General features: G+C 38.2%; 1 protein-coding gene across 2 annotated transcripts; it reads left to right on the forward strand.

Annotated features, from left to right (window-relative positions):
• The first annotated feature begins 1,130 nt into the window (after nucleotides 1-1,130).
• On the forward strand, nucleotides 1,131-13,541 carry zbtb22b (zinc finger and BTB domain containing 22b). Of its 2 annotated transcripts, none has more exons than XM_062990129.1 (4): nucleotides 1,131-1,185; nucleotides 3,361-3,587; nucleotides 11,229-12,107; nucleotides 12,222-13,541. In XM_062990129.1, exons 2-4 carry the CDS (start codon nucleotides 3,363-3,365, stop codon nucleotides 13,149-13,151), a joined length of 2,034 nt encoding a protein of 677 aa, XP_062846199.1. In that variant the 5' UTR covers nucleotides 1,131-1,185; nucleotides 3,361-3,362; the 3' UTR covers nucleotides 13,152-13,541. The 2 variants fall into 2 exon arrangements, with proteins under 2 accessions (XP_062846199.1, XP_062846198.1); XM_062990128.1 differs by lacking the exon at nucleotides 1,131-1,185 and adding an exon at nucleotides 1,226-1,340.
• Nucleotides 13,542-15,752: the final 2,211 nt, after the last annotated feature.

Genomic DNA, 15,752 nt, shown 5'->3' on the forward strand with positions numbered 1-15,752 from the left:
TTACAGGTACTCTTTTTTTTTTTCTCTCAACTTCCAAAAACAATAGGTGGCTTGGAAACTCTAGTTACACAATAGGAGTGATTGAGTAAATGAATGTGGTTTTATGCTTTGTGTCTTATATATTGTGTCTTATAATTGTGTTAAAAGTTAAAACGGGTTTAAAAGTGTTCTTAAAAGCACATATGGTTTGTTAATTACGATTGTAACGTCATGTTTTACACTTGTTAGGTTACACATGATTCATTAGTACAAGTTCAAACACTGGCAGTTTTGTATCTCCAATTCACAACTTGCATATTTTAGACTGTGGGAGGAAACTGAACAAACTCAGACACAGGGAGAGCATGCAAACTCCACACAAAAAGGACCTAGTCGCTCCACCAGACGATTAAACCCAGAACCTTTTTTTTGTTAGGTGATGGTGCAAGCCATTGTGCCGCCTGAGCATGTATGGTAAACAGTGGAATACTTATTGCTCTACTGGAGAAATTACATTGAGTGAAGTAGTATTTAGTTTTCTAAAGGTATACTGAATGATGTAATAGAGGAGTTTAAATTTTCTATATTCTATATTTTTACTTTAACAATAAACTCTATTTGAGTCAACTTGTCTGAAGTCATGAACCTATTTGCCCTTATTTTTTATGAAACTTGAATGAATCATAAACAGTAATTTCAGATAATGAGGCAATTATCAATAATGGTACGAAAGTGAAGAAAATAAAAAATCGGTGATGTAAAACTGATAAACATATGGTATAAAATGTTCAGCACACTTTCCTCAATTACTCCCTGGTTTGTTTTGGTTTGTAAAAGACTTAAGTCACTGATTTTTTTTTTTTTTTTTGCAGCAGCAAGTGTGCCGTTGTTTTTTTTTTTCTTGGTAACGTTAGCTATAAGCTATAGTGGGAATTTTTTATCCGACATAATATTGGCCGGCTTGAGAGTAAAGTGAAGCCAAAACATGAATTAACTGATTCATTTCTTTTGCAGCTCCCGTGTAAATAACAGGAGGAATGACTGGTTTTTAATATAACAAAAAACAGTATAATTAGACTTATAGTCATCCGTTTTATGGGCGTATTTACTGACATGCAACCGAACTAGTATGTAAGAATTGCGGATGGTTATCCGAATGCAGCACATTTTCAGTCGGCCGAGTCTGGTTGTCTCGGATTTTTAAAGGTAATTTAGCATGCATTTAACTCTGGAGCTGCGAATGCAGTTAATTAAAAATGTATCAACATCAAATGGGTTTACGTTATCGCGCCTAGTGCCGTGAAAATGGATATTTTGCTTTGTGGATATATTTGTTTTGGCGCTTGAAGGACTTTTCGTGGGTAAGATTTACCATACATTTGGTTTGCATAACAACATCGCTTGCTAGCTTAATACATAAGCATTATGTGTTAGCTTCATAGCGTCAGCCTTAAAAAAATTCGCTTTTGCATGCAATAACAATTCTTGACTAATGAAACCAGTGTCACCAGTTCATTTGCTACTGTCTTTATAAATATAGTCTGACCTCAATTACTATGTTATGTCCGTATATAACTGTTAAGATAGTGCGCTTAGTAGCTGGTCGGTTAGCTACGTAGCATAAGTCCATGTAATGAAATTGTAAAACACTTGGCATAGCTGCTGTATGTTAAATCTCAAAAGATTTATTCAAGTAATTTATTCAAGAGTTATTCTAATACTCAAGCAATTTCCATACTTTTAAAGTCGATCGAAAACTGATCTGATTAGTCACTTACATTGTCTTGAAAAATTATTTAACCCTTAAAAATTTTGACTGTTGTTTTGCATTGCTCGTGTCAAATACATAATGTCCAAATTGGAGTGCCATTTGTATTTATTGTTGTTTATTAGGCAAACAGTGTCAAACTTCTTGCCAGCATACGTCAAAAATAGATATACACAATCAGCTAAGAGGTTCAGCGGTCAGTTGTCAAATCAGCTGTTTATTTTCTACATCTGGATGAATTAATATTGGATGCTTTCAACGCTATATCTGCTGCCAACAGTTACATATGCTGGGGAGCCATAATAGCAACCCATCTTGTGGAAATCATAATGCCACATGATTGCATTGCACAATTGTATTATTATTACTATATTAACTAATATAAGGCATTTTTACAGGACCAGAGAGTATATCATAAAGCTGGAATTGTTGGGGTGGTGAGCTAACTTTAGGATTTGTTATATATGTAATGGTATTACCAAAACTAGTTTGGCAATAAACATGACAATTTGCTCTTTCCAGGTGATATGCTCTGGGGCAGGTTAGGTTCAATGCAATAAAGCCCAAGAAAATGAGAATAGAAGAAGTCATAACTCACAGTTTTAAATATAACATTATGTTAGAGTATATAGGCAAATGCTGTAAATGTAAATTCAGCAGTATTGTATTTTTTGTATTTGCAATTTGCAATATTATAAATTATATGCCCACCAAGCACTTATTATGGCACCTGATGTATCTACATTTGTTAATTATTTAAACTTGGATAAATAGAAGGGTTGAGTCAGAAAGGGCATCCAGTGTAAAAACTGTGCCAAATCAATATGCAGACAAATGATCCACATTATATTAGCTACACCTACTATACAGATTAACTTTTAATACTGGGTAAAAATTACTAGCACCTTTCACCCTTTATTTTTTACACTGCCACACCATTTGGGCCCATGGGTGCTTATAAAGAGTGTATTATTTTCACAGGCAAAAGGCATGACAACATATTGAATTTTTTCTTTTTACTGTTTATCTTTCTTCCATTTAAACCATATAATATAACTGAGTAAATGTGGCCCTTTCTAAAGCTTTACTAAGTGTTCTTTATCTCACCGTATAGAATAATAAACCCAGATACCTCTAATGCATGTTTGTCCTGTAATATACTGTATTGGCAAGTATGTATACACATTAGCTGGTCTATGCTGGGTGTTGTGTGCACTATGATAGCTCCTATCAGCTGCTGTCTCTCTTTCGCACTGTATTGTGAGAAAAGTGAGACGCCCTATTTTACTTGCCAACTTTTACATTTTTTACAGCATTTAAGAGTTGCTTGATATTTTAGATATGTTCATTTAGTAGATTAATTTATTTAAATAGACTTCAGGATACAACCATTGTTTGTTAAGTGCCTTAGAGCTAAACCATGGAAGCTTGGAGATGGTGGTATTAGCTTGAGTTGTTCACCTCTAAGCCACCACTTGCTACAAATGATCATACAGTAGTATTTTAAGACTGCAGTATTTTGAGTGCCATGTGTTTAAGTGCCATGTGTTTACATTTTGGGTACAGTTTACATGTTATGTAGACTCAATTTTAAATCTCTCACCTCTTAAAAGGAATGCAGTCAGCAGCAGGGGAGAACGGTTGTCATGGCACCTCAGTTGTGGCTCATGGTTCGGTGGTGCAAGTGTGCTTCCCCAATGTGCAAGCCTCTGTGCTGGACAGCCTCAATCGGCAGCGTGAAGATGGGCAGCTGTGCGACCTCTCCATACATGTCCAGGGACAGGTGTTTAAAGCCCATCGTTGTGTGTTGGCTGCATCCTCACCTTACTTTCATGACCAGGTGTGTCTTTGTTTTAGAGCATTACTCATACATGAGACCAAAAAGAGATCTTTGAAACATAACTAGATTATCTAAGCTGTTATCTTTTAAATAAAGAGATACCTGCAGTTGAAGTGTAACGTTAACATACTATTCATATAAAAAGTCTACACACCACACACGTTCTAGTAAGATTTTTCTTAGTAGGGTTCTAGTAAGACTTATATAGTTACATCTGACAGCATAGCCATGGTTTGCAAAGTGCTTACAAGAACTGGCTTCATTGTTGAACAAGAAGTGTTCTAAAAAGACAAGAAACAATGGGTAAAGAGGCTACCAAGAGACCTACATCTACATTAAAGGAGCTGCTGGAATTTCTTGTAAGTACTGGTTGTGTACTACATGTGTCAAAAAATCCTATATTTTTTATATTTATGAGCTTTGGAAAAGGGTGGCAAGAGAAAAGCCTTTTCTTGCATAAAAACATCCCAGCCTGACTACATTCTGGAAAAACCTACATCAAGTCTGCCAAAAGCATAGAGGAAATTTGTTATGGTCTTATGAGACCAAGGTTTAACTTTTTGGTCATGATTCCAAAAGGTATGTTTGCAAAAACATCACTGCACATCACCAAAAGAACACCATACCCACACTGAAGCATGGTGGTGGAAGCATTATGCTTTGGGGCTATTTTTCCTCAGCTGGAACTGGGGCTTTAGTCAAGGTGGAAGGATATATGAACAATTCCAATTATCAGTCAATTTTGGCACAAAATCTCTCCTAAAAAGCTAAAGATTAAAGGGAATTTCACCTTTCAGCACAACAAAGACCGAAAGCATACCTCCACATCAACTTTGTTGTTAAATTGCATTAGTGTTTTTTTAATGTAAAAAAATTGTATAATGTAATGGCCCCTTGTTTGTTCTTGTTAGTGGTCATTATTCACTACAGCTGATGTCAAGTCAAATTTGTATAGTAGTTTTTACAAAGGACATTGTCTTAAAGCAAATTTACAGATTCCAGGACCAGAAACTTCTAATGAGTAAGCCAAGGGCAATAGTGACAAAGAAAACCTTACACGGAAGAAAATGTAAGAGGAACCAGACACAACAGTGACCAAACCTTCAAGGGTGGTCTAGAGGATATTTGAATAAATTTGATTAAATAAGCAATTATTAGATAGACAAAAGCACAATTGATTAAAACAAACACTTTGACAAAAGCATTATGAAAGTATATAAGAGTTCATCCTCCTTGAGTTTAGTGTGTGGTAGGATAAAGTCTGATAGTGAGTTTCTGGACATTGTGAGTGAAGTCACTGCAGATTCCAATCACGTGCAGCAGGAACAGCATTGTTGGCAGGGCAGCCTCAAATCTATGAGCTTCAGCCTCAAAAAGGTATATGTCACAACTATTTTGAAGTAAAAAACAAGTGGTGTAATTAAAATATAATATAAACAAAGTCAGCATTAGACTTTGGCATCTCTAGTATAGCACACCTAAAACAGAAAACCAAAAACCAGAGTGATCATATGTGTAATGCAGAATGACTGCAAACATCCCTGATAACCCAAATCGCTATGACCATAAACCACCAAACTCTGCGCCTCTGTCTAAAGTCGGACTAGACAGTTCCAGTGAAAGAAAGCTACTCTAGTAATATTATCAATGTGTGCATCAAAGAAGAGGGCTAAACCATTAGTGATTAATGTCATTAATGTTTATCTCCAGGTAAGACAGTTCGTCTCATAGGACATCGGATCTGACTAGTAATACCTCAGATGTATTTAAATGAAGTTAAGGAAAGTTACATCACATCCAGTCTTATTTTTTTACACAATCCTCAGTCTTACTAAGTGTGTGAATGTTGTTAGGTTTGGTTTATATTTGCAACTGTGTGCATTGGAAATTGATGCCATATTTCTGAATATTTTTCTTAATGGTATCATGTAAAGTGACCACTCTTTAACACCATACTTTAGTTTTGTGGTTTCACAGCATTCATTGCATACATGGCCAGATTAGCATTGGTCAGTCAAATAGGATTTATAGGATTAATGGTATCTTGTAAACTGACATGTAAAATAGTTTGACTGGCCTGCCTGCAGTCCAGATCTATCTGCTATTGAGAATGTAAGCCGCATCATAAAGAGGAGAATCAGACAATGCCCAATATGGACTGTTAACCAGGTGAAGTCTTTTATCAAGCAAGAATAAACAAAATGGCACTTTTTTACTTTTCTTTACACAAAACCGTAGCAATTTGTATTTCCCTAATAAAAAATGTGTAATTAAGAGGAAAGGTAATATAATATAATGTAATGTGATTATACACCTCTTGTTTCAAGCATAAAATTGTGAATGAGCTAATATTTAAGTTTATATAACATTCTAACATTTCTTATTACTTTTGTCTGTTTAATAAAGGTTCAAAAGAAATAACAAATCACAGATTCTTGTTGTATTGCATTTCATAAAATGTTTCAACATTTTTGGAAATAGGGTTTGTATAATAGCTAAACTTTTTATTGATCACAGAATTATATATATATATATATATATATATATATATATATATATATATATATATGTATATATATGTATATATATACAGTGTATCACAAAAGTGAGTACATTCCTCAAATTTCTGCAAATATTTCATTATATCTTTTCATGGGACAACACTATAGACATGAAACTTGGATATAACTTAGAGTAGTCAGTGTAAAGCTTGTATAGCAGTGTAGATTTACTGTCTTCTGAAAATAACTCAACACACAGCCATTAATGTCTAAATAGCTGGCAACATAAGTGAGTACACCCCACAGTGAACATGTCCAAATTGTGCCCAAATGTGTCGTTGTCCCTCCCTGGTGTCATGTGTCAAGGTCCCAGGTGTAAATGGGGAGCAGGGCTGTTAAATTTGGTGTTTTGGGTACAATTCTCTCATACTGGCCACTGGATATTCAACATGGCACCTCATGGCAAAGAACTCTCTGAGGATGTGAGAAATAGAATTGTTGCTCTCCACAAAGATGGCCTGGGCTATAAGAAGATTGCTAACACGCTGAAACTGAGCTACAGCATGGTGGCCAAGGTCATACAGCGGTTTTCCAGGACAGGTTCCACTCGGAACAGGCTTCACCAGGGTCGACCAAAGAAGTTGAGTCCACGTGTTCGGCGTCATATCCAGAGGTTGGCTTTAAAAAATAGACAAATGAGTGCTGCCAGCATTGCTGCAGAGGTTAAAGACGTGGAAGGTCAGCCTGTCAGTGCTCAGACCATACACCGCACACTGCATCAACTCGGTCTGCATGGTCGTCATCCCAGAAAGAAGCTGACGCACAAGAAAGCCAGCAAACAGTTTGCTGAAAACAAGCAGTCCAAGAACATGGATTACTGGAATGCCCTGTGGTCTGACGAGACCAAGATAAACTTGTTTGGCTCAGATGGTGTCCAGCATGTGTGGCGGCGCCCTGGTGAGAAGTACCGAGACAACTGTATCTTGCCTACAGTCAAGCATGGTGGTGGTAGCATCATGGTCTTGGGCTGCATGAGTGTTGCTGGCACTGGGGAGCTGCAGTTCATTGAGGGAAACATGAATTCCAACATGTACTGTGACATTCTGAAACAGAGCATGATCCCCTCCCTTCGAAAACTGGGCCTCATGGCAGTTTTCCAACAGGATAACGACCCCAAACACAACCTCCAAGATGACAACTGCCTTGCTGAGGAAGCTGAAGGTAAAGGTGATGGACTAAACCCAATAGAGCACCTGTGGTGCATCCTCAAGTGGAAGGTGGAGGAGTTCAAGGTGTCTAACATCCACCAGCTCCGTGATGTCATCATGGAGGAGTGGAAGAGGATTCCAGTAGCAACCTGTGCAGCTCTGGTGAATTCCATGCCCAGGAGGGTTAAGGCAGTGCTGGATAATAATGGTGGTCACACAAAATATTGACACTTTGGGCACAATTTGGACATGTTCACTGTGGGGTGTACTCACTTATGTTGCCAGCCATTTAGACATTAATGGCTGTGTGTTGAGTTATTTTCAGAAGACAGTAAATCTACACTGCTACACAAGTTGTACACTGACTACTCTAAGTTATATCCAAGTTTTAGTTCTATAGTGTTGTCCCATGAAAAGATATAATAAAATATTTGCAGAAATGTGAGGGGTGTACTCACTTTTGTGATACACTGTATATATACAGTAGTGTTCAAAAAAATAGCAGTGATTTTAAAAAAGTAAATAAAGCACAACATCATTATAATAACTTTTATTTCCATAAATGCAAATGCACTGAAAATACTACACTTTCAATTCTAAATCAAAACATTAACAAAATGTAGCCAGTTTGTGTTAATCCTTTACAGAAAGTTAAGAAAAATGAATATTAGGCTGTTAAAAAAAATAGCAGTGCCAGCATTTTTCTTTAATAACTCAAAAAAATTATCTATAAACTGAAAAAAAATGTTTGAGGTTTCACTTTACTTTAAATTTCTGAACTGATATTTAGCGGCATAACAATTGTTTCCGAGATCTGTGTTGCATGGAGTCGACCAACTTCTGGCACCTCTGAACAGGTATTCCTGTCCAGGATGATTAGATTACATTCCACAGTTCTTCTGCAATTTTGGGTTTTGCCTCAAAAAAACACGTTTCAGATTTCAGCCCACAAGTTCTCTATGGGATTGAAGTCAGGGGATTGGGCTGGCCACTCAATTACCTCAATCTTGTTTATCTGTAACCAAGATGTTTTGGGTCATTGTCATGTTGAAACACCCATTTTAAGGACATTTCTTCCTCGACATAGGGCAACATGATCTTCTCAAGTATTTTGATATATTCAAACTGATCCATGATTCCTCATATGCCATAAATAGGCGTAACACCATGGTATGAAAAACATCCCCATATCATCATTTTGTACCACCATGCTTTACTGTCTTCACAGTGAACTTTGGCTTGAATTCAGTGCTCGAGGTTCGTCTGACATACTGTCTACGGCCACTAGACCCAAAAAGAATTTTTTGCTTTCACCAGTCCACAAAATGTTGAGCCATTTCTCTTTGGACCAGTCAATGTGTTCTTTGGGAAATTTGAACATTCAGGACATGTCTTTTTCTTAACAACGGGACTTTGCAAGGAGCTTTTGCTGATAAATTGGCTTCACTTAATCATCTTCTGTACTCACTGGTAACTTCAGATGTTCCTTGATCTTTCTGGAGGTGATCATTGGCTGAGTATTTGCCATTCTGGCTATTCTTCGATCCATTTGATCAGTAGTTCCACGCTTCCTTCCGCATCTTTCAGGTTTTGGTTTTCACTTCAAGGCATTTGAGATCATTTTAGCTGAGCAGCCTATAATTTGCTGCACTTCTCTGTATGTTTTTTCCCTCTACAATCAACTTTTTAATCAAAGTACGCTGTTTATCAGAACAAAGTCTGGAACCACCCATTTTACCCAATATTTCAAAAGGACATGTGCTATGACCAACCTGTGCAACATTTGCCACCCTCCTGAATTAAATAAGGGCCAAAATTGACACCCGTTCTTCTGCAGAATGAGTGACTTCACCAACTAAACTCCTCACTGCTATTATTTTGAAGAAGCCCCTTTCAATCAATGCTTCGATTACTCAGAATGAGCGGCATGCATGTCCTGATTGTTGGGTTTGTTTTGTTTTCATTACTTCACTTTCAAGTAAATTTTTTGCTATGTAGAAATAGCATTTCTACTAAAAACAGTGATTCATCAGGTTAATGGTGTTGGACTGCTATTTTTTTGAACACCACTGTACACACACACACATATATACAGGGGTTGGACAATGAAACTGAAACACCTGTCATTTTAGTGTGGGAGGTTTCATGGCTAAATTGGACCAGTCTGGTGGCCAATCTTCATTAATTGCACATTGCACCAGTAAGAGCAGAGTGTGAAGGTTCAATTAGCAGGGTAAGAGCACAGTTTTGCTCAAAATATTGCAATGCACACAACATTATGGGTGACATACCAGAGTTCAAAAGAGGACAAATTGTTGGTGCACGTCTTGCTGGCGCATCTGTGACCAAGACAGCAAGTCTTTGTGATGTATCAAGAGCCACGGTATCCAGGGTAATGTCAGCATACCACCAAGAAGGACAAACCACATCAGTTTCAGTTTCATTGTCCAACCCCTGTATATATACAGGGGTTGGACAAAATAACTGAAACACCTGGTTTTAGACCACAATAATTTATTAGTATGGTGTAGGGCCTCCTTTTGCGGCCAATACAGCATCAATTCGTCTTGGAAATGACATATACAAGTCCTGCACAGTGGTCAGAGGGATTTTAAGCCATTCTTCTTGCAGGATAGTGGCCAGGTCACTACGTGATGCTGGTGGAGGAAAACGTTTTCTGACTCGCTTCTCCAAAACACCCCAAAGTGGCTCAATAATATTTAGATCTGGTGACTGTGCAGGCCATGGGAGATGTTCAACTTCACTTTCATGTTCATCAAACCAATCTTTCACCAGTCTTGCTGTGTGTATTGGTGCATTGTCATCCTGATACACGGCACCGCCATTGGATGCACATGGTCCTCCAGAATGGTTCAGTAGTCCTTGGCAGTGACGCTCCCATCTAGCACAAGTATTGGGCCAAGGGAATGCCATGATATGGCAGCCCAAACCATCACTGATCCACCCCCATGCTTCACTCTGGGCATGCAACAGTCTGGGTGGTACGCTTCTTTGGGGCTTCTCCACACCGTAACTCTCCCGGATGTGGGGAAAACAGTAAAGGTGGACTCATCAGAGAACAATACATGTTTCACATTGTCCACAGCCCAAGATTTGCGCTCCTTGCACCATTGAAACCGACGTTTGGCATTGGCACGAGTGACCAAAGGTTTGGCTATAGCAGCCCGGCCGTGTATATTGACCCTGTGGAGCTCCCGACGGACAGTTCTGGTGGAAACAGGAGAGTTGAGGTGCACATTTAATTCTGCCGTGATTTGGGCAGCCGTGGTTTTATGTTTTTTGGATACAATCCGGGTTAGCACCCGAACATCCCTTTCAGACAGCTTCCTCTTGCGTCCACAGTTAATCCTGTTGGATGTGGTTTGTCCTTCTTGGTGGTATGCTGACATTACCCTGGATACCGTGGCTCTTGATACATCACAAAGACTTGCTGTCTTGGTCACAGATGCGCCAGCAAGACGTGCACCAACAATTTGTCCTCTTTTGAACTCTGGTATGTCACCCATAATGTTGTGTGCATTGCAATATTTTGAGCAAAACTTGCTCTTACCCTGCTAATTGAACCTTCACACTCTGCTCTTACTGGTGCAATGTGCAATTAATGAAGATTGGCCACCAGACTGGTCCAATTTAGCCATGAAACCTCCCACACTAAAATGACAGGTGTTTCAGTTATTTTGTCCAACCCCTGTATATATGCTATATATATAATATTATTAGAAATATTAAAAATGCTTACTTTGATCAACACAATAATTGCATAATAAAACTATTATTTAAAGATCAACAAATCTTTGCATGTGCATATACAATCTGTATTTTTCAACATACCTAAATGCCAGATGCAACTGCTATAGCACAACTGACTTAGACAGAAAACCTTTTTGTTTAAAGCATGTCTTTCTTGTTAGGTGCTACTGAAGAACATGTCCACAGTGTCTATCCCAGCTGTTATGGATCTACTGGCTTTTGAGAGTGTTCTCAGCTGTGCTTACACAGGCCAGCTGAGAATGCTACGTGAAGACATTGTCAACTACCTCACTATTGGGAGTGTCCTTCAGATGTGGCACATTGTAGACAAATGCACAGAACTTCTCAAAGAGGTCAGGAGAGAATCTACTGGAGAAAATACAGCCTTGGAAAACACTAGCTGCAGTAACCGTGTTAACGATTCCGGAGAAGAAAAAGACAATCAGCCTGTGGTGCATCCTCTTACCCGTCCCTCATTAAATGAGAGTCAGTCTCCCAGCAGCACAAACTATTTTAGTCCCAAAGATGTTAATTCTGGTGGAGCCACTGCATCATCTGGAGCTGTGGGAGAAGAAGGTGTACATTCTACTCCTAACTACTGCATGCCATCCAGTCGGGAAGAGGCTTTCATAATTGATGAAGAGCATGAAGACAATGATGTTGATGAGCTTGTGTATGCAAGAAAACATGAATTGGCAGTTAACAAGAGGAAAAAGTCCACATCACCCTGTGATCAAGAAGTGGGAGTCAGTGACAGTTTTGGGGTTTCATCTTATCAAGATGGAGAGACATCTCCACCCCAAAAGTGTCCCATGTATAGTCAGCCAAGCATTATGCCTCGAAAGCAGTGGGTAGTGGTAAAAACTGAACATTCCAAAGATGATGACCTCATTGTGGTTTCCGGAGAAGAAGGGGGTGAAAATGAAGAGGAAAAAGATTTTGAGGTTGTTAAGGAGAGAGAAAGGTCAAAGACATTTAACATTTCCAATGTTAGGACTCTTTCAGCAGACCTTAGTATCAGGGAGGAAATGGAAGCACAGGTAAGCCATTGCATTAATAAAGGTTGCATTTTTTTTATTTAAAAAAATTCTGCAATTCTTTGTAATTGTAATTTACACTGTAATTAAATGTATTAATTGGTGGTAATTCTACAGGTTGACTACTGCCAGTCGTCTGAAGACTACCTCAAGTTTGAAAGTGGTTTGATGGACCAGGCATCTCAACACCCTCATGAAAACTCCAGCCAGAATAGCAATCGTGCTACCTTACTGGGCTCAGTTCAGACAGCTGCTGCCAGAACACAGCTCTTCCCAATGGACATGCAGGGGAACCAGATCTTTCTTTATAACCAAGCTAACCTAGATACTTCTCCTCCATTAGGAGTACAGGGAGGTTTGCCTGGACTGTCTGTAAAAGGAACTGTGGAGCATGGAGCAGTCCAGTTGTCTGGGCAGGGTGCAACAGACAGTGGATTGGATGGGTTTGATGGCAATGGGACCATTGCCTCAGGCAAAGTTTTTATGTGCCATTGTGGTAAAAGGTTTACCCACAAAAGCATGCGAGACCGTCATATCAACATGCATTTAGACCTACGACCTTTTCACTGTCCAGTTTGCTCAAAGAAGTTTAAAATGAAACACCATCTTACAGAACACATGAAAACACACACTGGTTTAAAGCCCTATGATTGTCATAACTGTGGGAAGAAGTTCATGTGGCGTGATAGCTTCATGCGGCATCGTTCTCACTGTGGAAGGCACAGTGGAATCAGCAGTATTAGTGAGGCTCATGGATCAGAGGGGTCAATTAGCTCACCTTCACACCAACGCCAGCCTTCTGGCAATGATGGTACCCAAGGAAGCAGTGACAGAAGTGGAATTCCAGTCTTGTCTCCACACCTCTCCAGTAGTAATAGTAGTATTGGAGTACCTTTGACCATGGGAGTTGCTGGTCCTCTTTTAGGGATAAATACCCAAAGTGGGATGTATAGTCATAACTCTAGTGTTTATGGGTTAGATGCAGGTCATAGTGAATGTGGGGAAGAGATTAGTGAAGTTTGTGTTGGTGAAAGTGGTGTCAGTTAACCTATTAAGTGTTTAGAGGTTTAGAGGCCTAATAATCTCAATCACAATAATTTTTATTATAAAACTATCACAAATAGTTTTACCTTTTTCTTAAATAATTAAAAGGGACCATATGTACAGTTCCTAATAGTCACAGTATGAGTGTTGTGCATGTGTCATAAAATAAGAACAAATAAATTAGTAATTGTTAGAGCACTTGAGGTGAGGCCAACTATGCGGTAATATTCATATTGTAGACAAACATTATTTGACCTAAGGTATGTTAGTCATGGGTAGTCTTATTATTACAAGGCTTTTAACCACAACCACTTTAAAGTGCCATTAAGTCCAGTGGCTAGAATTTTTATAACATTTATGTCTCATTCTGTTATTTTTCGCAGTAAGTACTTTTAGAGATCATTTAAAATTAATTATATACATCTTATTAAACTTATGTGAATGTTCTATACACAAAGTTTACATTCTTATTTGTGTTTAAGCAAACGGAACTGAGGAAATAATTGCCTAAATATAACTTAATAATGAAAATACAAAGAGGCCAAAATAGGTTTGGTTGTTGATTAGACATAAATAAAGTTTCTGATTTTGTTCATAATAGTTATATAATTTGCCTTCTGTGAAGGCTTTGAAAACAATTACTATATTTTAAAATGTACTTGAAGTCATTAATTAGTGTACTACAAGTGTACTAAAACCTACAATAAGTTGAACTAATGCGAACCTTAGGCCTAGCCCACAATTACATGGTTAAAAACACATCTTTTTGTGTTTCTATCAGTTTTGCATTTCCATAAAAACTAAAACAGCATTTATGACCATTTACATTCACTTCCGATGTCAGACAGTGCAAGCAGAAATTAATAATAGAATTAAATAGAAGAAAGAATAATGTGGTTGTACTGCTGATAATTCCAAACTTCAATAAAAAAAAATCCTTGTTACAACAAAAAAGGTCTATCATGTTCCTACACTATGTTATATCAAACAATTGCTACCATAGAAACAACTGTAACCAAGTGTGTGCACTTCAGCAAAAATAAGAATAAAAAACGGGGTTTGGCTTTGGGTTTTGGAGGCTATAATATGAGCTATAAAATGACTGCCTGGGCTCATTACAAAGATGACTTTTGATATGGAGAAATAATTGTCATAGACAAACTCTAGTTTTGTAAAAATGACTGTATGTTAAGTTAGCAAACCAGACCATCTAATATGTGTAGTGCTGTGAAATAGTATTTGCCCCCTTCCTAATTTCTTCTATTTTTGCAAATTTGTCACATTTAGATGTTTCAGATCTTCCAAATAATTTTATTATAAAATAAAGACAATAAGTAAACATAAAATGCAGCTTTTTATTGATCATTCCATGTATTAAAGATGAAGATAAAGAACAGTGGTAAACCTTCCCAGTAATGACCAGCCTACCAAAATTTACCAAGACCACATTGAACACTTATCCAGGAGATTACAAAACGCCCAGACAAACATGGGATAGATCAACAACATTTTTGCCCAGTGTCTTTTTTGGAATTATGTCCACTTTCTCACTTGCTTTAGTTAGAGTCATTGTGCACATTTCCACAATAAGAAGGCACCGGGCAAAAAATGGCATCCATTGGACAGTCGCAAGTTGCAAAACAATGCTGATAAGGCCCCTTATTTGCCAAAAATAATCTAGATGACCCTTACTTTTGAGATAATATTATGTGGACTGATATGTCAAAGGTGGAATTTTGCATGACATGGGTCCCGTTATATCTGCCTGATATCTGCCTATATCAAAAAATCCTGAAGGAGGATCTCCACCCGTTAGTTTGTAAACCACAGCGCAAGTGCGGTTGGGTTATGCAGCAGGACAATGATCCAAAGCAATGGCTCAAAAGAAACAAAATTAAGATTTTGAAGTGACCTGACCTAAATTCCACTAAGATGCTGTGGCAAGACCCTAAATGTAGAAAGTTTGGTTGCAGTTGGCACAACCAGTTACAGTCAAGCTGGAAAGTCTGCACACCCCTTTCATCTTCTCCACGGTGTATTACATTACAGACTCATTTTATTATAGATTAAGTTCATTTTTTGTCACAAAATTCTACACAAAATAGCCCACAATGACAAAGTGAAAGCAGGTTTTTAGACATTTGTGCTAATAATAATGCAAAAATGCAAAATATCATATGTACACACCCTTTGATATGACACCCAAAAGTGAGCTGAGGTGCATTTTGTTTTCACTGATACTGCTTGAGATGTTTCAACAATTTAATTGGAGTCCACCTGTGGTAAATTCAATTGATTGGACATGATTGAAGATTGCCCACACCTGCCTATATAACGTCCCACAGTTGACATGGGGTCAAAGAAATTATCTGCAGCTTTACAGGTCCCAAAGAGCACATGTCCCAAAGAGTTTGGTGGTTCCAAACTTTTTCTATTTACGAAGCTTCGTAAATAGAAAAAGTTTGGAACCACCAAAAGTCTTCCTAGACCTGGCCGCCCAGCCAAACTAGGCGATTGGGGAAGACGGGCCTTGGCCAAGGAGGTGAGCAGGACCCCGAGGGTCACTCTGACAGAGCTCCCGCATATCCTTGTGGAGATGGGAGA

The sequence above is a fragment of the Trichomycterus rosablanca genome, chromosome 2 (assembly GCF_030014385.1).
Source record: "Trichomycterus rosablanca isolate fTriRos1 chromosome 2, fTriRos1.hap1, whole genome shotgun sequence".
Taxonomy (NCBI): domain Eukaryota; kingdom Metazoa; phylum Chordata; class Actinopteri; order Siluriformes; family Trichomycteridae; genus Trichomycterus; species Trichomycterus rosablanca.

Coding starts and splice junctions, on each gene's coding strand:
- zbtb22b (XM_062990129.1), top strand. CDS start 3,363: ATGCAGTCAGCAGCAGGGGAGAACGGTTGTCATGGCACCTCAGTTGTG. Junction 3,588..11,228: donor CACCTTACTTTCATGACCAG/GTGTGTCTTTGT, acceptor CTTTCTTGTTAG/GTGCTACTGAAGAACATGTC. Junction 12,108..12,221: donor GGGAGGAAATGGAAGCACAG/GTAAGCCATTGC, acceptor GTAATTCTACAG/GTTGACTACTGCCAGTCGTC.